The sequence below is a fragment of the Dipodomys merriami genome, unplaced genomic scaffold (assembly GCF_024711535.1).
Source record: "Dipodomys merriami isolate MVZ:Mamm:240054 unplaced genomic scaffold, mDipMer1.0.p SCAF_26, whole genome shotgun sequence".
In the NCBI taxonomy this organism is placed as follows: domain Eukaryota; kingdom Metazoa; phylum Chordata; class Mammalia; order Rodentia; family Heteromyidae; genus Dipodomys; species Dipodomys merriami.
Window position 1 is genome coordinate 16,938,422 of NW_027204048.1, and position 25,193 is coordinate 16,963,614.

Genomic DNA, 25,193 nt, shown 5'->3' on the forward strand with positions numbered 1-25,193 from the left:
TTAGACAAATTCCCCATCCCATACATAAGACTACATGGACACTACCTAGAGAAAGTCTGTTGCAATGAGACCATATAAATCTTAGGTGTTTTTCTTTTCTTATTTCTTAAATCCTAATGGCTATTACTTTAAACAAATGAACTTTGCCCCTCTATAAAACTAACAAATATACACAAGATGATGGTAGCTCAGGCCTGTAAGCCTAGCTAGTCAGAAGGCTGAGATGTGAGGATCCCTGTTCAAAGCCAGCCCAGGGAAGGGAAATCTATGAGATTCTTATCTTCAATTAATTACCAAAAAGCTTAAAGTGGAGCTCTGGCTCAAGTGGTAGAGCAAAAAAAGCTCAGGGACAGTGTCCAGGCCCTGAAGTCAAACCCCAGGATGGACAGACACACACATAGATGTTACACCTCCTACTTCCCCTAGGGGGCGTTACCATATTCTCCACCCTTCATCTTAGCCTGAAAGAGCAGAGTTGAGATGTAGCTCAATGGTAGAACACATGCCTAGCATACTGAAGCCTTGTGTTTGGACCCCAGCACCATAAGCAAAGTAGCAGAAAACCAGTGATGTAAAGAGTAGACCCTGCCAGGGTTTCAGGATAGAAGACTGCCTACAAGAGCACATACTCATCTGGCTAAATTTGGAGACTGTAAGCCAATTCTTGCCACACTCCTCTTCTGAGATGTTACTTTCTCCCAGTTCAGAGTTTAATTGGTCACTTTGACAGCAGCTGTTGACTGTGATGACCTGGAGAAGAAAGCCATACATTGGAGAATGGCGACATTAAGTGGGGACCACTCTGAGTCCCATTCATTGCAGCACTCTGGTGGGAAGCTGTTGAACAAACATAGGCTGAGAATTTGAATCCTTTCACCCAGCCTAGCAAGAAGAAACATCCATCCCTTCAACGTCTGATAAAGAACTGGGGAAGAGAGCAATTCACATTGGAGCAAGGCCCCAGTGGCTCAATGCCCAAGCTACTCACAAAGCTGAGATCTGACGACCATGGTTCGAAGCCAGCCCAGGCAGGAAAGACTGTTAGACTTTTATCTCCAAAAACTACCAAGAAGCTGGGACTGTAGGTTTGGCTCTAGCCTTGAGCAGAAAAAGTTATATGACAGCAACCAGACCCTGGGTTCAAGCCCCAGTATTGGCACAAGGAAAAAAGAAACAGAATATTCCAGAGCGCAGGGAAGTATGACCTGGGTTGAAACCACAAATCTCCTTCAGGACCACTATTTGATAAGTCTCATCAAGAGGGTTTGAATCTCTAATGAGTTCCTCGGGGAAGCCGTGGACTCTCCAAGGATTGAAGACTACTATTTTGAGAACCATGGGCAGAGAGAGAGAAAAAATGGTATAGATCTAAGGCATATGTCATGGCATTCTAGCCGTGTCAGTGAGAAGCTACTGGACTTGGGCAAATCATTCAGTATCTCTGTGCCTCCCTCTCTCCCACATGAAATAATCAATTGCCAGTAAAATGTCTGATGTTTCCCAAGGACAGAAAACAAATTAGGTAAATGGCTAAACTTCGTAGTTTAGCCAAATGCTAGTTTAGCCATAAACAAATGCAAGCTTCAGTACCTGAGCACAGTCCATTGATTCCTCATAGAACTCAGGCCATATGAAGTATTTCAAAAATTAACCTCTTTACCTACACTTTTTGCACATGTGCTGATCCTTGAGCTTGAACTCGGGGCCTGGGTGCTGTTGTCTCTTAGCTTTTTAACTGAAGGCTAGTACTCTACCATTTGAGCCACCACTCCACTTCTGGCTTTTTGGTGACCAGAGATAAAAGTCCCACCAACTTTCCTGCCCTGGCTGGCTTTGAACCACAATCCTCAGATCTCAGTCTCCCGAGTAGCTCGGATTACAGGCGTGAGTCACTGGCACCCAGCTTCACGTGCATTTGTGTAAGATTCCAGCAGCTCCTGGCATTTTCCCTGAGAGAAAAGATGACGTCCTTATCAATGGAACTCTCCTCCTTACAGTGATTCCACATCATTGACTCAATACTTGTTCTTTGCTTTTGCTTTTCAGCCTAAAGAAAACTGGGGCATTTTTTATGCAGCCAGATTATTCTTCGGAAAAACAAGGGTAAAATAGAAAAACGAAGCAAGTGATTAAAACCATGAAAGCAAATTCTTTCAAATCCACCAATTCAGATTAAAATTCCCAAACAATATATATATATATGTCATTTATAGTTGTATTTTTCATATATAGATGTGAATACATAAAATATATTATACATATGTATATAAAATATACATACATATAAGACATATATATTTTCACATATATGTTTATATGTAAAAGTCACTGAATAAAAATGAAAACAACATATCAGAATTTGTAGGATAGAAATAAATCATTCCTTAGGGGCAATTCTATCAAACTCAATAGCCATATTAGTAAAGAAGAAAGTCAAAATCACTGACCTAAGTTTCAACCATACAAATAAAAAAAGAAAAGCAAAACAGAAAAAAAAAAAAAAAAAGGACAAAAGGAAATCTTACAGATTTCACAAATCTATGGAGGAGAAAACAACCAAAATGTTTCGGGGTGGGGGCGGGAGGGTGAATTTGGGTTTGGCATTTATTTATTTATTCATTCATTCATTCATTCATTCATTTATTACTTTGTTTGCCAGTTCTGGGGCTTACACTCAGGGCCTTGAGCTGTAACTCAATTTTTTTTTCAAGGCTGTTGCTCTAACTCTTGGGCCACAGCTCAGTTCTGGCTTTTTGATGGTTAATTGAACATTAAGAGTCTCACAGACTTTCCTGCCAGGGTTAGCTTCAAACCTTGATCATCAGCCTCCCAAGTAATTAGGATTATAAGCATGAATCACCAGTGCTCAGCCCAAATGTTTTTCTATGTGAACATATAAATAAATTGAAGCCCATGCAACTTTGATGACACACAGGTATACAAACAAACACAACCACAAACAACAACAACAACTATATATATATATATATATATAATATTATAGAGAGACAGACAGACAGAACACATGTATACAAACAAATGCAACCACCACCAACAACAACTATATATATATACATATATATATATATATATATATATATAATATTAGAGAGAGACAGAAACAGACAGACACACAGACACACAGACACACAGACAGACTCAGGAAAGGCAGGCCACTTCCTGAACTGCCCAAAACCAAAAGACAGAGCACAGTCCACTTACCGGCACTTGTAGTGGTTGAGTTTTTGTCCTTTTCCTTGACAATCTCCTCTCCTTGGTTAGTATCTTCGCTTTGATCCATGATGTCTCTGAGGATCTGGGATATCCTATAAGGAAATTGGTTTCCAGGAGAGAGGTGAAAGTAGTAAGTATCTGGAAAGGCAACGTGGGGTACTTGTGAGTTTGGAGACTTGAGCTTGGGGTTTTCCACTTGCTAGGCAAGTGCTGTATACTTGAGCCACATCCTCATCTACCGGGGTGTTTAATGGAAAGGTCTGAGAGAATGGAGGGAGTTACAATGCACTGAAGAGTCACGACCATTCTGAAAACTGAGGGCAGAGTGCAGTAGTGCAGGCTTGTAATCCCAGTCTGGAGGCAGAGACAAGATGACAGTGCGTCAAGACTGTTCCCAGCTATAATGTGAACCCCTATCTGAAAAGCAAGCTAAAAGCAAAAGGAGGGTTCCAGCGGTAGAGCATTTACCGAGCAAGCTCAAGGCCTCGAGCCCCATTTCCCAGGAAACCACCTACAGCAATGCAAAAGCCTGGTGTTTAATTAACGTGTAAAAAGTGTGTATTACTAGTGTCTCACACCCTTCATCCTAGCTCCTCGGGAGGCTGAGAACTGAGGCCTGTAGTTGGCAAGCCAGACCAGGGCAGGAAAGTCCCTGGGACTCTTATCTCCCATCAACCAGCCAAAAGCCAGAAGTGGAGCTGTGACTCAAGTGGTAGAGGGCCAACTTTGTTTGCAAAAGCTAAGCCTGAACCCGGGCCTTGATTTCAAGCCCCCAGGACTGGCACTGACAGAACACAAACCTTGATTCCTTACTTTTGATCTTACACATGTTCACCAGCGTCTCCTTCTTGTGGAATCGGAAGCTGTGGCTCCGAAAGAGGGATCTGTGTGTGCGGAAGGGATGGATGCAGAAGGACGTGTCTGGCTGGAGCCAGGGGCCGGAGTCTCCCGAGCAGTCACTGCTCCTGGCCAATCTTGTGGAGTTATCTGAGAGGCCTCCACCTTCTCTCTGCTCTGGGCTTTGTGATTGGCTCTGTGTGGAGTCACTGGAACAGGTGGAAGGCACGGAGGCTTGCCTTTGGGGGGTGAGGCTCGACACACTGGACTCATCACCTTCTGAAAATGCCCAGTTCACGTAGCCCGCTCGGCTGTGCCTGTTCTGAGCTTGGGGAGGGAGTGACCCCATTGCCCTGGGGGCAGGGGTGCCCCCCAGCATGGGTGGAAGACGCTCCATCTCTTGTTCACGCACCACCTGAGACATGGGCAGCTCGGGCCGCTCTTCAGCGTCGGCCACCGACGCTTGATGGGAGACCCCTGGGGTGGGCTGAGGCAGATGGACAGGGAGCTTACACTGGGCCACCTGGTCACTTCCTGGCATATCTGCTTCTACAGAAGGGCCGCACAGAGGCGAGGCAGCGGCTGTACACTCAAGACCTTGCTTCGGATAAGAAGGGACCAGGAGAAACTTGCCATACTTGGGGGGTGCTTGCCTGTTTGAGGATGCCATTGTGCTTTGCTCTGTTTCTTGTTCCGCTTGATCTTCTCTTCCGTCTGAGGCCTCTTTTGGACTGGGGGTCATCTCAAGAAGGGACCCCCGCTGGGATCTGGGGGCAAGCTGGCTTCGGCTCCATAGCAAAGAGGGGGGCATGCTATAATACTGGAATGTCTTCCCTGCAGCGATCTCGGGGCTACTGAGGAACTGGGGACACACCAGGTTGTTCCAGCTGTGAGGAAGAGTTCTGCCGGCCGAGTGCCCGGTCTTCCCCGACAGAGCCTCGTCTCCCTGCAAGCTGTCCACCGCAGACAGGACCTGCAGGGTATCCACGGTCAGGGCTGACAGGTCCTGCAGGTGTCCTACCTGGCTGTCCAAACCCAGCAGCGAGTCCTTGATAAAAGTCACTTTCTCATTCATTTCTTTCAGTTGGAAGTACATCTCTGTAACCCTAAGGGGGAAGGGAGGGAGCAAAACCAAACCAGCACGGTAAACCACTGGGAAGTGAAGTATGCTGGCTCCTGTTCCCAGAGCAATGGCTGAGCCTCACCTCCCGTTGCCTAAGCCTGCCAAAGTGAAGCCTGAGAACAGACACCTGGGATCAGGTGATCAGAGAATCAGCCCCCCCCCCCCCCCACACACACACAGAGGCTCTGCATCCTTCCCGGTGGCCTTGAGCAGTCCTGCATCCAGGCCCCTCCACGGCTCATCACACGGCCATCAGCAGTCAAACCTGCAGGCCCCTGGGCATCCAGCATGGTCTATTACCCCTGCAAGACCTGCACATGTACCGTGGACTGATTGGACCCCGGAGACAACCAATCAGAAGGGTATACAGCCTCTGATTGGGCCTGGGGGCTGATATGGCCCGCAGGCTGCCCAATGACGATCACCCAGCTCTCCTTAGAGATACCTTATTAATCAAGACACCACACAACCCGAGTGGAGCCCTTCTGTGGGGCCCCTTCCATCTACAGGAGCTCTGCTTATCTTTGCCTTCAGGAAATCCCCGTTTTACTTCCTCTTCTGTGTCCCCAGACTTCATTCTTCAAGACCATAGAGACCAAGGATCTAATACTCACCCCAGGCGAGCTCACCCTCCCATACTTCCACTATAACCTCAACAAGGAAAAAACGCTGAATCTTCTTTCCTAGCCTTCATTCCTGTCTAGTATTTCAGAACCATGCTTCCTAATTGGCTAGTGTTCCTTTTAATGATCAGATCAGTCATTTCATTCTAGTTCACTAATGCCTTCATCATGACCAACACTTGAATATCCCCTACCAAAAAGAATTGTATGATTTTAAGAGAAAAAGGACAACCTGAAGAAGATTCCAAAAGAAAAAGAAGAAGAAAAATAATCCCAACACTCTAATTCCAAATAAGCGTCACAAGTCCCAAACAAAATCCACTTTAAAAGATCCTTTGTTGGGAAAAGTCTAAGGCTACAATTAAACATAGTTTGAATAGTTTACCTTAGATTATGATGTATTATGATTTTCAGGGCATGGTAGCACATGCTTATAATCCCAGCACCTGGGATCAGGAGTTCAAAACCAGCTTGGCCTACATATTGAGGTACTAACTCAAATTTTTAATTAAAAAATGATAATATCCCGCCATTAATTGGTGTGAAAACAAGGCAACACATTTTCATCTGTAGATGTATAAAAGTACACTACAAATAAACTGAATTAAATGTATTTGTTCCATTGTTAGGAGAGAACATGGTGGCTAATACTCATCTATATTCATCTCGGCAAATGTCTCTGATAGGAATTCATTTTGTTTCATGTTCCTCAAAAAAAGAAAAAGAAAAGGTTTGTTAACGTTCTAGCCTCCGTATCCAGCATGGGACCTTATCGGAAAGAAAATGTACAGAGGTGATCGAGTTAACATTCGGCTGAATTGGGTTCACTGGTTTACAATCGAATCCCATCTGACTGGCATCTGGATGTACAGGGAAATCTTGGCACAGACACATAGAAAGAAGACACAGATGCATGGAGGAGAGGAGATGGAAAACACAAAGAGGAAACAACCCGTGATCAGCCTGATAACAAGAACCAGGGAACCCTGAGGGTTGCCGGCAGACGCCTGGGAAGCTAAAAGCGGGGTGCTAGGATCTTTTCTAAAATCATCATGGAGAGTGTGGCCTACCAACATCTTGACACAGGTTTCCAGCTTTCAGAAACGGGAGGTCGTACCTTCTTGCTACTACAAAAGCACCCTGTTTGGGGTGCTTTCCTTCAATGCCCTAGAAAATGAACATCTCATTCAACCTTATCCACAGATAAGCTACAAACCAAGTCAGATTTGAAGGCTTAAAAGCAACTTGCGTGTGAAAACAGAATACAAAATTTCCAAATAAGAACAAATCAGAAAATCACTGTCCTGACAAATACAACTAGGGAGTTATGTAACCTTTAGTAACTGAAAAAGTTTTTCAAAATCTTTGAAAAAAAAACACAAAAGCATGGACACTTAATTTACCAAATATGAAATGCAAAAGGGAAGGAAACCTGAGAAATCATCACACTCATTCACTAGCAGAGATGAAAGTTACCATAATAATAACTTCATCTACATTGTAACATTTATTTTAAATTAGAAAAAAATGTAAAAGGTTAAAACAACTCCATAGGGATGTAATACAGAAACACAAGATGGTTAACTTCACTGTGCTAGAGCACACAAACATTTCTCACATTATTAAAATTATGCAGTCATTAAAAAAATCATACATTTCTGATGCTTTCTTTGGCTATTTCTTTTCTTGGTTTTTTGTTTGTTTTGGTACCAGTACTGGAGCTTGAACTCAGAGTCTGGGCACTATCCCTTAACTTCTCAAAAGAGAATCAGATTTCCTGCCTCTCAAGCACATCTCAAGGTATAGAAATTGAAAGGTTTGCCGGATGCTGGTGGCTCGTGCCTGTAATCCTAGCTACGCAGGAGGCTGAGATCTGGAGACTGTGGTTCAAAGACAGCCCTGCCAGAAAAGTCTGTGAGACTCTAATCTCCAATGAACCACCAGAAAACTGTGGAACCACCAGAAGCAGCACTGTGACTCAAGTGGTAGAGCACTAGCCTTGAGCTGAAGAGCTGAGGGACAGTGCCCAGGCCCCAGGCCCAGAGTTTAAGCCCCATGACAAACAAAAAAAGGAAGGGGAGAGAGAGAGAGAGAGAGAGAGAGAGAGAGAGAGAGAGAGAGAGAGAGAGAGAGAGAGAGAGAGAGAGAGAGAGAGAGAGAGAGAGAGGAAAGAAAGAAAAGAAAGAAAGAAAGAAAGAAAGAACAAGAAAGAAAGAAAGAAAGAAAGAAAGAAAGAAAGAAAGAAAGAAAGAAAGAAAGAAAGAAGGAAAGAAAGAAAGAAAGAAAGAAAAAAAGAAAGAAAGAAAGAAAGAAAGAAAGAAAGAAAGAAAGAAAGAAAGAAAGAAAGAAAGATAGAAAGAAAGATAAGAAAGAAAGAAAGAAAAAAGAAATTGAAAGATTTTCCATTCCTTCTTTCTGGGAGCTTTGTAGGTAGGAATTAAAGAATAAAACAGGATCAAACATGGAGCCTGAAACTTATAATTCCAGAAACATGTGAGGCAGCAATCAGGAGAATCATGATTTAAGGCCGGCCAAGCAAATGGTTTGCAAAACTCTATCTCAACAAACAAGCCAGTCAGGGTGGGTCACACTTGCTATTCCAGAGGTACAAGTAGGAAGATCAAAGTCCCAGAATGGCCCGGTGCAAAAGCAGGACCTTATCTGAAAAATAAACTAAAGCAAAAAGGACTGGGGGTATGGCTCAAGTGGTAAAGCACCTGCCTGGCAAATGTGAGGCTTTGAAACCACACTCAAATACCTTCAAAGGTTTTTGAAAAGAGCTGGTGGCTCACACCTGTAATCCCAGCAGGCTGAGATCTGGCGATTGAGGTTCGAAGCCAGCCTGCCCAGGCAAATCCATGAGACATCTCCAATTAACCACCAGAAAGCGGGAAGCAGAGCTGTGGCTCAAGTGATAGAGTGCGAGCCTTGCGCTTTAAAGCCCAGGGACAGCACTTCAAACCCCAGGACTGACAAAAAAAAATAAGGAATAAAGTGGTATTTTCCATTTCCATCACATTCTACATGAGTATTTGTTGGGTTTTTATTCTGTACAATTCAACTTCTGTTACTCAGTAATTCCTTAATAAATGCTACCTGACCTTGCAATGTTAGAATTAGCAAGAGTTACATGAAAAAGAGCACAAACTGTATTTTGTATAGTCCTTTCCAAATATGCTTAATTGGAGTCTCTCCACCAAGTGCAATGAATTCAAAAGCAGTCCAACATGGAGGGGGCTCATGGAGACCCATGAGCAGCATGAGACCGGCAACCATTCAACAGCCCCAGGAAATGTGTGCACATAACACCTTGCTTCACAAACAACCAGCCCACCTCAGATGCGGTTCTCCTGCTTTTACAGATTCCTTTTTTTGGTCCGTCATGGAGTTTGAACTCAGGCTTGAGTGCTAACAGGGCTAATGGCTCTATCACTTTTTTTTTTGGGGGGGGGGGGTATGGGTATGTCCATACATGGAATTTTGTGTGTGTGTGAAAATACCGCACAGAGGGGTTACAATTACATAAGCAAGGTAATGAGTACATTTCTTATCAAGCATTGTTGCCTCCTCCTTTGCTTCCCCTTCCCATCCCTTCCCATCTCCACTCTCCCCATCCCTCCCCCACTGCTTAGTGGCTCAGGTATGTGTAAGAGATGTAACCATCCCAAAGAGACAAAAGGCAAACAAACCCTGGTCCCTTTGCCTACTGTCTGTTAAAAGCATCATGTGTGCTTTCTTTTCCTCTATCATTGTCTCTCTCCACAAGCTCTGTCATAAATCACCAGATCAGCTGGGTGCTGGTGGCTCACACCTGTCATCCTACCTACTCAGGAGACTGAGATCTGAGGATCATGGTTCAAAGCCATCCCAAGCAGAAAAGTCTGTGAGACTCTCATCTCCAGTGAACCACCAGAAAACTGGAAAGACGCTGTGGCTCAAAATGGGAGCGTGCTAGCCTTGAACAAAAATGCTCAGCAACAGCACCCAGGTCTGGAGTTCAAGCCCCACAACCAACATCAATAACGAAAATTCACCAGATTGAGCCCCAGGTCAGAATGATTACAAACAAGAAGCCATTTATAACTAATCCAAGCTAACACTTGGGGAGTTGGAGATTGCTGCATAAATATAACCAAGCCAGTGAGAAATTACCACTGATAGATTTGATAATACTGCTGCCAGGTGAACTATGACAATAATTGTCTAGGTTGCTTTACAGAAACTAGAAAGTTCTGCTGCTTTTACAAAAACACTCTTTAGCCTATGTCTAACATGTTTGGTCATGTTATTCATGAATATCATGAATGAAATAGCTTGGCATCCCTGTTTTGTGTCTGTCTGTCTGTCTGTCTGTCTGTCTGTCTCCTTTGCTGCCTTAGTTCTCAGTCAGACTACTCAGTTCTTCCATGAAGACGTGTCAATCATTTGAGAACAAGTTCGTCCAAGACTAACTTGATCTACTGCCCAGTGGAACTGGAATGGGTTGAGGTTTTTCCTTTCCCACTCTGAAGCTTTCTCCATGGCTCACATATCTACAGATCATAAGGCCCAAACCAAACCATGAAGCCAGAATACTTGTATACTTGTATACCAGCAATGGCACAGACTCAGTCATTCATGAATCAGATCACTGTCCATCACACACAAGGGAAGTAGCTTTTGAAACCGTGCCAGGGATTAATGGGCAATCTCCAAACAGCATCCCGAGGCCAACACATCAAAAGCATGAGGAGCAGCGCAACCCCACCACCACTATGGTGCTACCAGTTCCACTGCTTGGTCCATCTTGGGCCTCATCTACCATTTCCATAAAGTCTTCCCACCTTAGCAGAAGGCTGTGTGCCCACAGTGAAGAACACTTCGAACAGAGTAGATCTCAATGAACACACGATGACTAATATGTTCATGTGTGCTTCCAATTGTAGAGGACTTGGGACTCTAGAGATTTGAAAGTGGTTCTCGCTCTTCTTCTAGGCTGTCTGGGAGAACTGGGTTTGGAGAGGGGTTTGGGAATACAAGAAGGTAGTTGTTTTTACCTTTCTGAGGTCACTCGGATCCGTTCCTCAGAACTACAATTCAGACCCTCTGCCTTCTCATGGAAGTATTTTTCCACGCATTGCTCTTCAAAGTCATGAAGCTTTTTGAGATCTTCCTTACTCAGATACAGTTCTGTGGAAATAAAGATTGTACATAAAAAGAATCACTGTTGGCCCTTGACAGGAAGCTGACAGAGAACACACTGTAGTTAGCGGGAGACAAGCCAGGCTTCCTGGGCTGGGAGCTGGATCGTCTGGATCGTCGGTGTGCTGATGCAGCATGCTGGGCCCCGAGCAGGGAGCAGGTGAGAGATGAGGATACGCAGGGGATTCAGGTAGTTCTCGCGGGATCATGCATCAACCTTCAATCTCTTGCTTCCTGTCTCTCCATGTAACCAACTGCTTCTCTTCTTCTTTCTCTCCTCCTCATACTCTTCCTCCTCATCTCTCTCTCCTATTCTCTCTTATCTCTTCTCTCCGCCTCTTATTTTACCACTGCACAGTGCCATACACCATGCCATGATAAAACTGAACGTCCTTCGCTGGAGCCAACAGCTACATACAGCTGACCCATGAATCTTGAGCTACGTAGAGGAGGAGAGACACTGACACACCAAACATAACCTCCAATGGCTTACTATAGACTGGGAGCCTTCTCGGTAACATAAGCAATTGATTAACACATATTTCACCTGATAGCTGCATGATGCATGGTGAAAAGTATGTGGTGAGATTGGTATTTGAATCCAGTAAGCAGTGTGCTGGACAGATGCGCTGTTAAGGTAAAAATTGGCCACACACAGCATTTTAAACAAGCTCACCAATCAAAGTTCTACAAAATGTCCTCCATACTACAGCAGGCAATACTGCGAATGATCTACAGTTGTGATGGAAACTATCCAAAGTGGAAATTCCTATAATCTAGCAATTCCACTCCTGGGCAAAGACCACAAACCAGGTTACAGTGAAGTCGCCAGCACAACCATGTTCATTGCAGCACTGTTCACTCTAGCCAAGGTATGGAATCAAGCCAGATGCCTCTGGATGAATGAATGGGTCAAGAAAATAGACTATCTGGGCTGGGACTGTGGCCTAGTGGTAGAGTGCTTGCCTAGCATTCATGAAGCCTGAGTTTGATTCCTCGGTACCACCTACACAGAAAAGGCCAGAAGTGGTGCTGTGACCCAAGTGATAGAGTGCTAGCATTGAGCAAAAGAAGCTCAAAGACAGCGTCCAGGCCCTGAGGTCAAGCCCCAGGACTGGCAACAAAAAAAAAAATGCATTATATATACACAATGGAATGTTACTTGTCCATTGTAAAGAATGCTATGGAAATGGAAAAACTTGGAAAAATTCATATTGAAGGAAGTAATTCAGACCCAGAAGACAAAGGTTGCATGATTTCCCTCATTTGTGGGATTAGCTAGAATTCACCTATACTAGATTTAATGAGTGGTATCGGGTGAAATGCACGTGATTGCAGTGCATTAACTGAAGTATGGTAGACCCTAGGAGAATTCAAATGGTGCAAGTCCTGAGAAAGACAAGGTCAACACCCTACAAAATAAGCATTGGGAAACAGGTACTTGCAAGAGAAGGGTAGGTGAATGAGGAGAAGTAGGGAAGAATCCAGTCAAGAACCCACTGAATACACTAAAATATTAGTGAAAGTAAGGGAGGGGTTAGTTGGGGTCACACATCATCCTTGAGCCCCGGAGCATTTGAGTAATTGCTCTTCAAGTCTGCAATTAACAGTGGCTTCTAACTGCACTGCAAAATTTGGGAAAGAAACAGAAGGGAAAGAGTAAAGAAAGTTGGAGACGCAGAGCTGGAAGAATCTGTTGTAGAAAGAGGACTGGACTGACAAGTAGTGAATGGAAGGTAGAATATTTCCTGAAGTGGAAGAGATTGATGGATGCTGATCGTATTTGGAAACTTGAGGAGAATGTAGAGTGTGCAGAATTCACTGGAGCATTTCTTAATTCTCAAGAAGCTGGCAAAGGAATGGAGAATACATAAAGAGAATCTTTATCAGACAGTGAAGCTGATGATAGCAAATCAAAGAAGAAAAGAGATACTGCCAAGGGACTTTGCCAGGGGTCTAGATCCTGAACGAATATGGAAAGATTCTCATGAAGCTGACTTGGTGCTGGCAAAAGAGTCGACTATGGAAGTGTCCTCAGACTGTAATTGCTTTTTATGAAGAGAGGCTAACTTGGCATTCTTGTCTAGAAGATGAAGCTCAATAATTGTTTGCACTGATATATATATATATATATATATATATATATATATATATGTACAGAATCTGAGTCTTGGGTTTTTAATTAATGGTGTGAAACAATAACTACACTGTAATGAAAATCAAGTTTGATATGTTGGTTTTTAAAGCACTGCTGACTTTGAACAAATATAATAACTACAGAAAGTTGCTTCCTTTATCAGAAAAGAATGTTTAATACCATGATATATTTTCTCTGCTCTTCAAGTCTGCAATTAACAGTGGCTTAACAGGTTGTGGGTTTTTTAAAAAAAATACTAGGTCGTTACTTAATCAGGACAACCTGTCTTTAATTGCTCTGTTGAAGGACCGTCCTGAATATCTGTGTGTGTCCATGTGTATGTAAACATAAAATACCTCCATAGCTAGTTTTTGGTTTTGGAGATTTTGCTTGTTGGGCATCAGACTCAGGGCCTTGCATGTGTAGGTGAATGATGTATCCCCCACTTACATACCTGGCCCTTGTTTTAGTTTTTTGATGTTGTTTTTTGAGACAGGGTCACTGGACAGCTCAGGGTAGCCTTGAACTTACTAGGTAGCTGGGCTAGCCTCAAACTTTAGGTCCTCCTGCCTCTGCCGTAGATGTGAAAATGCAATAGGTTTGCAAAATTTTCTTGAAAGGAAAACATGTATCACTACCAACAACTTCCCTCACCCAGATGAGAAAAACAAGACAAATTTTGATTTCCTTTCATTCAAAGTGAGCGTTCCTGTGCAGAATGTTGGAATCTGTCTACTAAATGCTCTTGTCATGGGCTGAGACCCAGTCATGGAAATGTAAAATCAACTGGTTAGAGATTGTGACTATTTAGGTAGGACCTGCCGGCCTAAAGGAATGAACAAAATTTTATAATTATTGACCTGGATGCTTTTATTTTTCAGTATTGTGTTACTGGTTTCACAAAAGCCAGAAAAACAACTTTGTAGTAATCAGAATGTTACCCAACTGAATGTTTTTTTATTGTAAATATGGTGAACAGGGGTCAATAAATCATTTTGTTTTGATTTGATTTTTTTTTTTTGCCAGTCCTGGGGCTTGAACTCAGGGCCTGGGCAGTGTCCCTGAACTTCTTTTGCTCAAGGTTAGCACTCTACCACTTGAGCCACAGCACCACTTCTGGCTTTTTCTGTTTATGTGGTACTGAGGAATCGAACCCAGGGCTTCACGCATGCTAGGCAAGCAGTCTACCACTAAGCTACATTCCCAGCCCTAGTTTTATATTCTTTTCTTTAAAAAAAAATGCACTGTATTCATAAGCTGCTTTGTTAAATGACACCTCCTTTGTGCTATATTTTTTGTTGCTGTTGTGGATACTGGGGTTTTAAACTCGGGGCTTTGTGCTTAGGAGGTGAGAACTCTGCAACTTAAGCCACGCCTCCAGTCCTTGCACTACTATTTAAAGATAATAAAAAATAAAAAGTAAAAAAAAGTGAAGAACTAGTTCTGTAACCAGAAACTAACGGGGCGGGGGGGGGAGGGGCGCCAGGGGAGAGAGAATAAACAAAACAAAAAACAAAGCAGGAATTTCCGTGACCTGCACAGCTTGAGTCGAATGTTCCTGTAGCTGTCCACCAGGGGGCACTGCTGCGCCGTGTATAACTATCTCCACCCTTCACAGGACAGAAAGCAATGCCAAAAATATTGTGCAGAATAAATTCATTTTCAATAAAAAAAACTTGTGTTTCACAGTCATAAACTCAGATGAATACAATCCCAGCAAAGTTGCTCTTATATGATACAAAAAGATCTGAGTCAGTCCCAGGGTCTTTCTTAAGTTATTTTGTAGCCAGTGGCTGAAATGGCTTTCTACAGACAGCCAAAAGTTTACAGAAGAGCTACGGGACACAGCCCAGGTCCTCAATTCAACCACCACCACTCCCAATAACCCCCCCCAAAAAAAACATACTTTCTAAGGCACAAAGAATAAACAGTTTTACATCAATTCCTTCTACTGGACCTCATCTGGACAATGAATCTTTTCCCCAACTTATAAGAATAACAAAACCACTTGTCAGCTTTCAAAAGTATTTTAAAGAATTGGGATACAGAAGGGTGACTTATTTCAGCTTCTTGGTGTTGATGGAAGAATTGTCTAGAAATGGGACTTGGTACCAACTGTGACCTTCCTTGGTAGGAACTACAGATCTGTGAGAACATAGGTTCTCTTAAAACAGTAACCATGCTATTCGCATCACACAGTCAGCACGGTTAAACAAGACCAACTAGAAAACTTCAGAATATGTAGACTTACCATTTTTAAAGAAACAAAGAACCCACTTGCTCCAATTTCTTCATCCCAAGCCAATATTCTTGAGGCTTGGGGTGTGTGTGTGTGTGTGTGTGTGTGTGTGTGTGTGTGTGTGTGTGTGTGTGTGTGTGTGTGTGTGTGTGTGTGTGTGTGTGTGTGTGTGTGTGTGTGTGTGTGTGTGTGTTGGTCCTGAGACTTGAACTCAGGACCTGGGCACTGTCCCTTAGTTTCTTCACTCCAGGTTGGTGCTCTATCACTTGAACCACAGGTCTACTTCTGGCTTTCGGCTGGTTAGAGAGAAGAGTTTCACAGACTTTCCTGCCCAGGCTAACTTTGAGCCCTGATCTTCAGATCTCAGCCTCTTGAGTTGTTAGGATAACAGGTGTGAGCAGTTGGCGCCCAGCCAAAAAAAGAACCTTTTAGACCCATCACCAGAAGAAGCTGCACTGCAGGTTAGAGAATCAGAGACTGAGACACTGGTTCATCAGTGAAGCAGAGCCTGTCTGTTTCTCTAGACTCTAGGCCTCTGGCAAAGCCTTTCTACGTGAATTCCATCCATCACAACCAGGAAAATAAGTGTGGGGCAGGTGACTCACTTCCCAAGACTTATTCTAGCAAATGCAAGATTTTCCAGATGACCAGAAAACAAGTTCTTTCCATTCAGAGAATGAGACTCGTAGCAAATGGCCAGTAGTGGGGTCGATGTATTTACTCAGACCTAGGACATCAGCTGACATGCTACTGTCAAATTCCCAGAGCCTCCCCCCTGCCCTGCCCCCCAAATCATGTGTCAGTACAATGCCCAGTGTGCTTGCGCTCCAACCCTTACCCTCTCCCTTCCTCCTGGCCCGGTCCGTCCGTCAGTGCAACTTACTCAGGCCTGTGTAGCCCTGGTCCTGGTCCCGTGAGCCGCGTTGGCAGCACAGTCCCTGGAGGAGGAGGCTCAGGTGGCTGAGGAGGATGAGGGGCGGGGGCAGCCAGGGTTTCTCGTGGTAGGTCATAATGTAGCGGTAGCGGTTGTACTTCCACAACTTGTTGGAAATGGACTTCATCTCTAAGTACACATTGCTGTGGGGCATAGAGAGAAAGGCACGGGGTTTGGGCCTGCAATCGGGGAAACGCGACCGATCGATCTTTCATTTCCTCTGATGAGTGGCTCACCTGACAGCGCCAGCCTTAGCCAACACAAACCCAGTCCACTGTGTTTTAGTAATCCTTCCTCTACGACGCAGGTGAAGGACCATTACTAGCAAACAGGCCAAGCAGGAAATGCAGCAAAAGACAGAAATTGGAGAGCTAAGCACGTGGAAACTTTAAGTTCAGGGAACAGACGCCTGTATCTTACAGTCGGTGCTGTCCATGGCTCACATCTCTTATTATCGAAGAAGCTCTTTTCCAATGTGCAATTGATCCTTCGCCGTAAGCAGCTAGTGGAACTTGAATGCAAGAGCCTTACGCTCTCACTCGGACTGCTTGCTCGGCTGGTGAGCGACCACTTGAGCCATATTTCAGCCCTGATTTTTGCCAGTTATTTTGAAGGAGGAGTCTTGTGGACTTTTTTTGGCGGGGGAGGGGGGTGGCGGGGGGGGGGTTGCTGGTGTTTAACTCAATCGTCTGAACAGATCACTCAGGACAAGCTGGAATTACAGACTTCACTCACCAAAACCCAGCTTGAAGATACTTTTTTTTTTTTGCCAGCCATTGGACTTGAACTCAGGACATCACCCTCTTGCATGCTTGCTTAGCTCTTTTGGCTCCAGGCTGGAGCTCTTCCTTTGGAGCCATACCTACACTTGCAGGTTTTGCTAGTTAATTGAAGGTAAGAGTTGTGTGGGCTTTCCTGCCCGGGCTGGCTTCAAACCATGATCCTCACATCTCAGCCTCCTGACTAGTTAGGATTCCAAGTGTGAATCCTTGGTGCTGGCCAAATGTTCTGGGGTTTGTGACATGATGATTGTTCTTTATAAAAAAAAAAGAAAAATGTGTCTGTGGCCAAAGATTTGTTGAAATGGCATTTCAGCTTTCACGATTTTGGAGCTGGACTCCGATGCACAATTAATTCTTTTGAAGTTAAGCATAGATTCAGAATGCATCACTTACTGTCCAGTCAAATCCTTTTTTTCTACTCTCATTGTCCATTTTGATCAAATCATTTTAGTCTTTTCCAATGATGAAGAAAGTCTTAATTTAGGGTATTAACTGAGAATGTCTGCCTCCCTTCTTAAGAATGCTCTCCTGTCACTGGCAGTGGGATATTTATATACTAAAATAATAAATAATTCTCCCCAAATAAATAAAGAACTTCTAGAGTAACTCTAGTTAAAATGCCTAAATGAGCCTGGCACTGGTGGCTCACAACTATGATCCTAGCAACTCAGGAAGCTGAGATCTGAGGACTGTGGTTCGAAGCTGGCCAGGGCAGGAAAGTTAGTGAGACTATTATCTCCAATTAACCACCCAAAAATCCAGATGTGGAGGTATGGCTCAAGTGGTAGTATTCTAGACATAAGTACAAAAGCTCAGGGACAACACCCAGGCCCTGAATTCAAGCCCCCAGACAAGCAAAAAAAAAAAAAAACCTAAATGAAATAACAAGATGGAGAAGAAACAACCTAAAATAAATCAACAAGGCAGGCTTCCGAAAGGAGTTTTGATGAACCGTTTGAATTAACTTTACAATGAGAATGTCTCCCTTATCTGGTATGCCACTTGGGTTTTCCCTTAAATTATATCAAGTATAAAAGTGTTAAAATTGTAGAACTCCAGGTGGAAATGATGATGGGTGAGACCGTGATTCAAAACAACAGGCCACGATTAACTACTTACATAGACAGCAGGCAATGGGTGGAAGGCACGATGGAACGTTCCTTTTAGCATTGTTAATTAACTTTCTTCAGCAAAAGATGCCAAAGTAGGACTTGAGTAAGGAGGGGATCTGAACTCAATAAATAAAAATGACCCAAACTTTTGCAACAACGATGAGAAGGGGCTAGATAGAGCCATCCTGGGAAATGCCAGCCCTGGCTTTGAACAGGTGACTCCTCACAGACGGCAAACACTTGGACAAGGAGCTTAGAACACTGGTGCTCAAAGTGTGCTTGCTGAACCTGCAGCCTCAACATCTCCTGAGAACATTCTGGATTTGAAATGGTGGGGGTGGACACGAATCTGTGTTTCTGAGAACCCTCCTGCCAGGTGAGCCTCACACATAATCAACTCTGAAGACTTCAACTCAAAGTCACCACAGCTTCCCTGCCAGCAGGTGGCGATGTTCACAGTGTATGTCAAGGCCTTTAATTTTTATTTTTATTTTATTTTATTCTTTGGTGGCAATATTGGGGCTTGAACTCGGGGTCTGGGCGCTGTCCCTGGGCTTTTTTGTTCAAGACTAGTGCTCTACCACTTGAGCCACAACTCCACTTTTCCAGACTTTTCCTGCCTGGGCTGGCTTCAAACCCCAATACTGATAGCTCTTAGGATTACAAACATGAGCCACACAGCTCCAGGCTAACATATAGTCTTAAATCAAGGAAGGAAGGAAGGCATGTCTTTATACTTTACAGAATTATATATGCTCATTTACTCTGCCTACCTCCAAAGCCTGTCTTCTCCACTTCCTTTAGATTCCACACATAGATTTTTATTTTTCTTAGTGAAATGAGTGAATAAAATTCCCCAGGTGCTGCCAGTGTCACTTAGAACCTAGCAGCCTCCACCCATTTCTTTTCCTTGTTTCTTTCATCTATTAAGCACCTATTAAACAAATTCAGGCCAGATGCTATTTCAATGTTTCGGGATAGATTCACAAGCACAAAGTAGAAAATACTTGACAATACTTGACCTCATGAAATGCATATCTGGCACAGGAGTCATCTGATATAAAAATAAAATACAGGTTGGGAAGGTGGCTTAGTGGTAGAATGTTTGTCTAGCATGCATGAAGCCCTGGGTTCAATTCCTTGGTATCACATAAACAGAACAAGCCAGAAGTGGCGGTGTGGCTCAAATGGTAGAGTGCTAGCCAGCTTAGAATAAAATAAAATATAATATAAAATAGATTTGTACTGGGTGCCATTGGCTCACACCTATAACCCTAGCTTACTCAGGAGGCTGAGATCTGTGGAACATTGTTTGAAGCTAACTCAGGCAGGAAGTCTGTGAGACTCTTATCTCCAATTAACTACCAAAAACCTGAAGGGAGGTATGGCTCAAGTGACAGAGCACCAGCCTTGAGTGAAAAGGCCAATGAATACCACCCCAGCCCTGAGTTCAAGCCTTCGTACCAGCACACACACACATACACAAAAATCATCATCATCATCATCATTAATAATAATAATATAGATGTACTATAATGGCTAATACCTTGTAACTGGGGGTGTGGAACAAAAGGCAGGGCATGAACTTTGAGTGAAAAAGTCAAGGGAGAGCATGAGACCCTGAGTTCAAAGTCTAGCACTGGCACACACACGCACAGACATACACACGCACACACACAGACATGCACAGACACACACACACACAGACATGCACAGACATGCACACACACACATATGCACACACACGCACAGACATGCACAGACACACAGACACACACACACAGACACACATGCACACACGCACAGACATGCACAGACACATACACACACACAAACACGCACGCACACACACGCACGCAGACACGCACACACACATGCACAGACACACACAGGCACACATGCACACACACACAACTTAATTCTCTGTTTAAAAAAAAAGACCCTAGTATAACCAGCAGCCTGTGGCTCACACCTGCAATCCTTATCTCCAATTAACTACCAAAAAGCAGGAAGTGGAGCTCTGGTTTCAGTGGTAGAGCACTAAGCAAATAAGCTCAGGCACAAAGATGAAGTCTTGAGTTCAAGCTCCAGGACCAGTACACAGAAAAAAATTGATATTAATTTCTTTTAAAATACCATAGTAATAAAATTATAGAACGCATGTTCTCAGAGTTACACAGCCTACCTGCCTCTAGCTTTTAATTTTACTAAGATACACATACGGAAGGAGGCACACCTACTTGAAGAAAGCAATCAGCAGGTTCACCATGATGATATACTGCACGAAGAGGTAGACAGCCTGCAGGAACGGCGTGAGAAATGAACCTGGAGGGCAGGAAGTCTCGTCTGTGCAAACTACAACGAATGAAACAAACAAGAGCTGAGAGACATCACAGTCCTATGCTCCTCCACAGCCCCTCGACTGCTTCAGTGCGTGCGCGTGTGTGTGTGAGTGTGTTTGTGTGTGTGTGTGTGTGGGTGTGTGGGTGTGCGCGCCTGTGTGTGTGTGTGTGTGTGTGTGTGTGTGTGTGTGCGCGCCAATCCTGGGGCTTGAACTCAGGGACTAGATGCTCTTCCTGAGCTATTTTGTTCAAGGCTCACACCCTACTACTTAAGTTACAGCTCCACTTCTGATGTGTTTGGGGGTTTAGTGAGCTTTTTTTGAGGGGGGGTTAGTTAATTGGTGATAAGAGTCTCATGGACTCTCTTGCCCAGGCTAGCTTTGAGCCTACAGCCTTAATCCTCCTATCTCTGCTTCCTGAATAGCTAGGATTATAGGCATGAATGAGCCACCAGCATCGAACACTCTATACAGTGTGTGTGTGTGTGTGTATGTGTGTGTGTGTGTGTGTGTGTGTGTGTGTGTGTGTGTGTGTGTGTGTGTGTGTGTGAGTCCTGGGGCTGGAACTTAGGCATTATCCCTGAGTTGTTTTGTGTGTTTTTGTTTTTTTTGCTAAGGACTACTTCTTGACTTCCAGTTTTTTTTAGTAGTTTATTGGAGAGAAGAGTCTCCCAGACTTTCCTGTCAAAAAATTAACCGAAAAAAAAATTAACCAAACTATGATCCTCATATCTCAGTCTCCTGAGTAGCTAGAATTATAGGCATGATTGACTATGCATTTTTTCCATTTTTGTGTCTTTTATTTATATGTGTATATATATATATATATATCTTTTATTGTAAAGATGCTGTACAGAGGGGTTACAGTTACGTGAGTAGGGTAATGAGTACATTTCCTGGCGAGCATTGTTAACCCTACCTTTGTTTTTCCCCTACCCTCCCTTCCCTCCCCACCTTCCCACCTCCTAAGGTCATGTTATTACTTCCCACATTTTTTGTCACTCCAGGTATCTACGGTAGTTCACCCTGTTCTTCCTAGTGAAATCCCATTCATACCAATTATCTCAGAAGCGTAGACTTCTCCATATATCATCCAGTACGGCTCAAACACAACATCTCTAGCAAGGCTCCAAGACAGAGGCTCCTTTGGCGACAGGATGGCTTTCCGGGCCACCCCGAAGCTGAGCAAGACGATGGCCATTATGATCACGATGTAGAACATGTTTCCTGCCTGCAACACAGCACGGCGCCCTGAGCTTCCCCGCGCACCGGAAAGCCAAACCGAACCGAACCCCTCAGCACTCACACTGATGGACAATACGGCTTAAAACGCCTGACATGCCCTCGTTCATAGCCGCTCCATTTCCCTTGACTACCCTTCACCATATGCTTCAAGACAATGGACTGAGTAACGACGTGTGTGCAGAAAGCATCGATGTGTGCTTCCTCCTCTCCCCTCCTCCTCCTCCTCCTCCTCCTCCTCCTCCTCCTCCTCCCCCCCTCCTCCTCCTCCTCCTCCTCCTCCTCCTCCTCCTCCTCCTCCACCTTCGCTGGGGCTTGAACTCCAAACCTGGGCACAGACCTTGAGCTTCTTAGCCTAAGGCTAGCACTTTCTGTTTTGGGGGTGGTTTATTGGAGATAAGAGTCTCAAAGACTTCCTTGCCCAGGCTGGCTTTGAACCATGATCCTCAGATCTCAGCCCTGTGAGTAACTAAGATTACAGGCGTGAGCCAGCAGCTCCCAGCACCTCTTTCTCTAGGCTGTAATAAAACGAGCACAATGTTTACTCGCTAACATCTGACTTTTCATCAGCTGGACCACAGGTTAAGCCAATTGGCCCCATGAGTCCTCTCTCCCAAAATGATGTTCTGGGAACATAATTCTGAGAAATCAGTGCAGCCATTTTCCCTTCTTCTACTGAATGTGTAATGACCAATCTTCCCCTGTGGATTTCATGAGGTTCTCATTTGTCTATCTCGCTATCATTAGGCCGGGACTGTGAAACCCATTTCAGCCAATGGGCTGTGGAGCATCAATGACTTGGATCACTTTCAGTCCCTAGTGATGAGAAGCCCGTGACTGCTCCACCCTTCTCGTTCCCTGCCATAGGACACCTACACTGACCCCTGAGGGACTGTGTGACCCCAGGTGTCTGCCCAGACGCATACCCACTGAGCCTCGTCCCAGCGACGGGCTGGTTACTTCACCCCTACCCATCTAGTAGCTGCCCGTGGCACCAGCAGCAGAGCAATTCTTTCTGTTCTAAGAAAAGAAGTGTGAAGTAGGAAAGATCTGGCTTAGAGCCCAAAGGTTCTTCTGCCTTAGGGTTAGCACTATGCCTCACCCTCTTCTCTCCAATGAGTATTCTAGAAAATTCAAGGATGATCTTGGTGCGGTACTTCTACAGGCTAAGTCTTGTGAAAAGCAGCTGGAAAAGGCTGACGCACTGCCCAGCCAGCGTACATGGAATACTGGACCCTGATGACCCACTTTGGGATCCTGCCACCAAGATGTAGGCCTTGGAGAAACATGCTTAACCTCTATGGTATCCAGTAACATTTCCAAAATACGTGTCTGTGATTACACAGAAAGCAGCGATGATCTGTCTTTGCTTCTAGAAACAATTTCAAAATTAAATGATGGGATGTGAACAATGAAATTATCTGGCCACATTAAAAAGATAATAATGGTTGCAGTTCGCACTAGTAGTTCATGCTTGTAATCCTACCCCTCAGAAGGCAGAGATCAGGAGAATCAAGGTTCAAAGCCAGCCCAAGCAAAGTATGCTTGAGCCCCCATCTCAAGCAAAAGCTAGGTGTGGTGGCTCACACCTTTCATCCTACTTCTGCTGGAAGCTGAAATGAGAAGCAGCTATTAGAGGCTGACATGGGCAAAAGCAAGACTAAATCTCAAAAATAACCAGAGCAAGCCAGGTGTTGGTAGATCACACCTATAATCCTAGCGACTCAGGAACCTAAGATCTGAGGATCACGATTCAAAGCCAGCCTGGGGCAAAAAAGTCTATGAGACTCTTATCTCCCCTAAATTTAAATAAAAAGCCAGAAATGGAGCTATGGCTCAAGTGGTAGAGCTCCAGTCTTGAGCAAAAAGAAGCTCAGGGACAGAACCCAGGCCCTGAGTTCAAATCCCAGTACTGGCATTAAAAAAAACACCCAAAAAGGATTTGAAAAATAGCTCCAGTATATTATTATCTAAGCAAGCATGAAAGCCTGAATTCAAACCCTAGCACCACCCGCAAAGAGAAAATAAGAGAGAATAGCTGCTTATAAAGCCAGACTGTACTCACCATTTTGGCAATCATGGTCACGTAGGGACCGGCGTGCTGATTGACAGCGAAGAAGTCCATGAGCCTCGAGAACCAAAAGATGATGTTGATGCAGTAGATGAGTCGGCCCGCCGTGCCCCACGGAGGGGGGCCCCAGCGAAGGCCAAACCCCACTGAAAACAGACCCACAGCCACCGCCTCCATCAGATTCCAGTACTCGCTAATCCACACCTTCACCTTCTGAGTCAGCTTCTCAGGTTCTGAAATACAGATCTGAAGGGAGAAAGGGGGTGTCAGGAATGAGGGTGCAGGCTGAGGGCCACACGCAAGGTGTAGCACATGTCTACCACATGCCAGACCCCAGGTCCAGTCCCCAGCAACGCACAGAACGGGGAGTGGAGAAACCGAGAAACGCATCGGAATCATCTTTCTGAACACATCATCCATCTTCTGAAAGAGTAATGAGGCTAGGTATGGGTGGCCCTGCCTGGAATCCTAGATACGCAGGAGGCAGGGGTCTGAAGATTGTGGTTCAAAACCAGCCAGGGCAGAAAAGTCCATGAGACTCTTGTCTCTGATGAACGAGCCAAAAATTAGAAGCAGAGCTGTGGCTCAGGTGGTAGAGTACCAGCCTCCAGTGAAAAAAGCCAAGTGACAGTGAGAAGTCCTGAGTTTAAGCTCCACTACCAACACAAAGAAAGAAGGAAAGAAGGAAGGGAGAGAAGAGGGGAAGAGAGGAAGGAAGGAGGGAAGGAAGGAAGGGAAGGAGGGAGGAGGAAAGGAAGAGCAGAGGGAAGGAAGGAAGGAGGCGAGAAGGGAGGAAGAAAGAGAGGAGAGAAGAAGGGAAGGAAGGAAAGAAGGGAGGAGGAAAAGAAGAACAGAGGGAAGAAAGGGAGGAGGGAAGGAGGGAATGAAAGAAGGGAGGAAGGGAGTGGGGAAGAAGGGAAGGAAGGAAAGAAGAGAGGAGAGAAGGAAGGAAGGAGGGAAGGATGGAAGGAAGGAAGAAAAGAAAGAAGGGAGAAGGGAGGGAGGGAATCCCACCAAATTTCACATTCAAGGGAATTTGAGACTTAACTGTGGTATTATTAAATTATACCCAAATTAATGGTGCTCATGCTGAATGACCACTTGCAAACCTGACTACAATGAAAAAGAAAAGGTGCTTTTTCTAGCTTTCCTTCATCCATAGCCAACATGGAGGACCCAGGATATTTTAAGCCTCCATATTAGAATGGTCTGTGAGCTCCAACTCCACTCACAAGGCACACGCCACAGTGCAAAGGGCACCAACAGACAGCAAAGCGCACAACGCTGCCACTGAATACGTTGTTGTACACTATTAGGAATACTTCATATCATTCACT

The 25,193-nt window shown here is 44.5% G+C and overlaps 1 protein-coding gene across 5 annotated transcripts in view; it reads right to left on the minus strand.

The window, feature by feature from the left end:
* Trpm6 (transient receptor potential cation channel subfamily M member 6) overlaps positions 1-25,193 on the minus strand; it is a 127,440-nt gene that overhangs the window by 36,240 nt on the left and 66,007 nt on the right. For all 5 annotated transcript variants that reach the window (XM_070035759.1, XM_070035758.1, XM_070035757.1 and 2 more), the window contains 8 exons: positions 23,851-24,102; positions 21,600-21,774; positions 20,443-20,557; positions 16,258-16,451; positions 10,854-10,986; positions 4,048-5,177; positions 3,223-3,326; positions 630-750 (listed from right to left, as the gene is read on the minus strand). In XM_070035759.1, the coding sequence (XP_069891860.1) occupies positions 630-750; positions 3,223-3,326; positions 4,048-5,177; positions 10,854-10,986; positions 16,258-16,451; positions 20,443-20,557; positions 21,600-21,774; positions 23,851-24,102 (2,224 nt within the window). The remainder of the gene's footprint in view (positions 1-629; positions 751-3,222; positions 3,327-4,047; positions 5,178-10,853; positions 10,987-16,257; positions 16,452-20,442; positions 20,558-21,599; positions 21,775-23,850; positions 24,103-25,193) is intronic.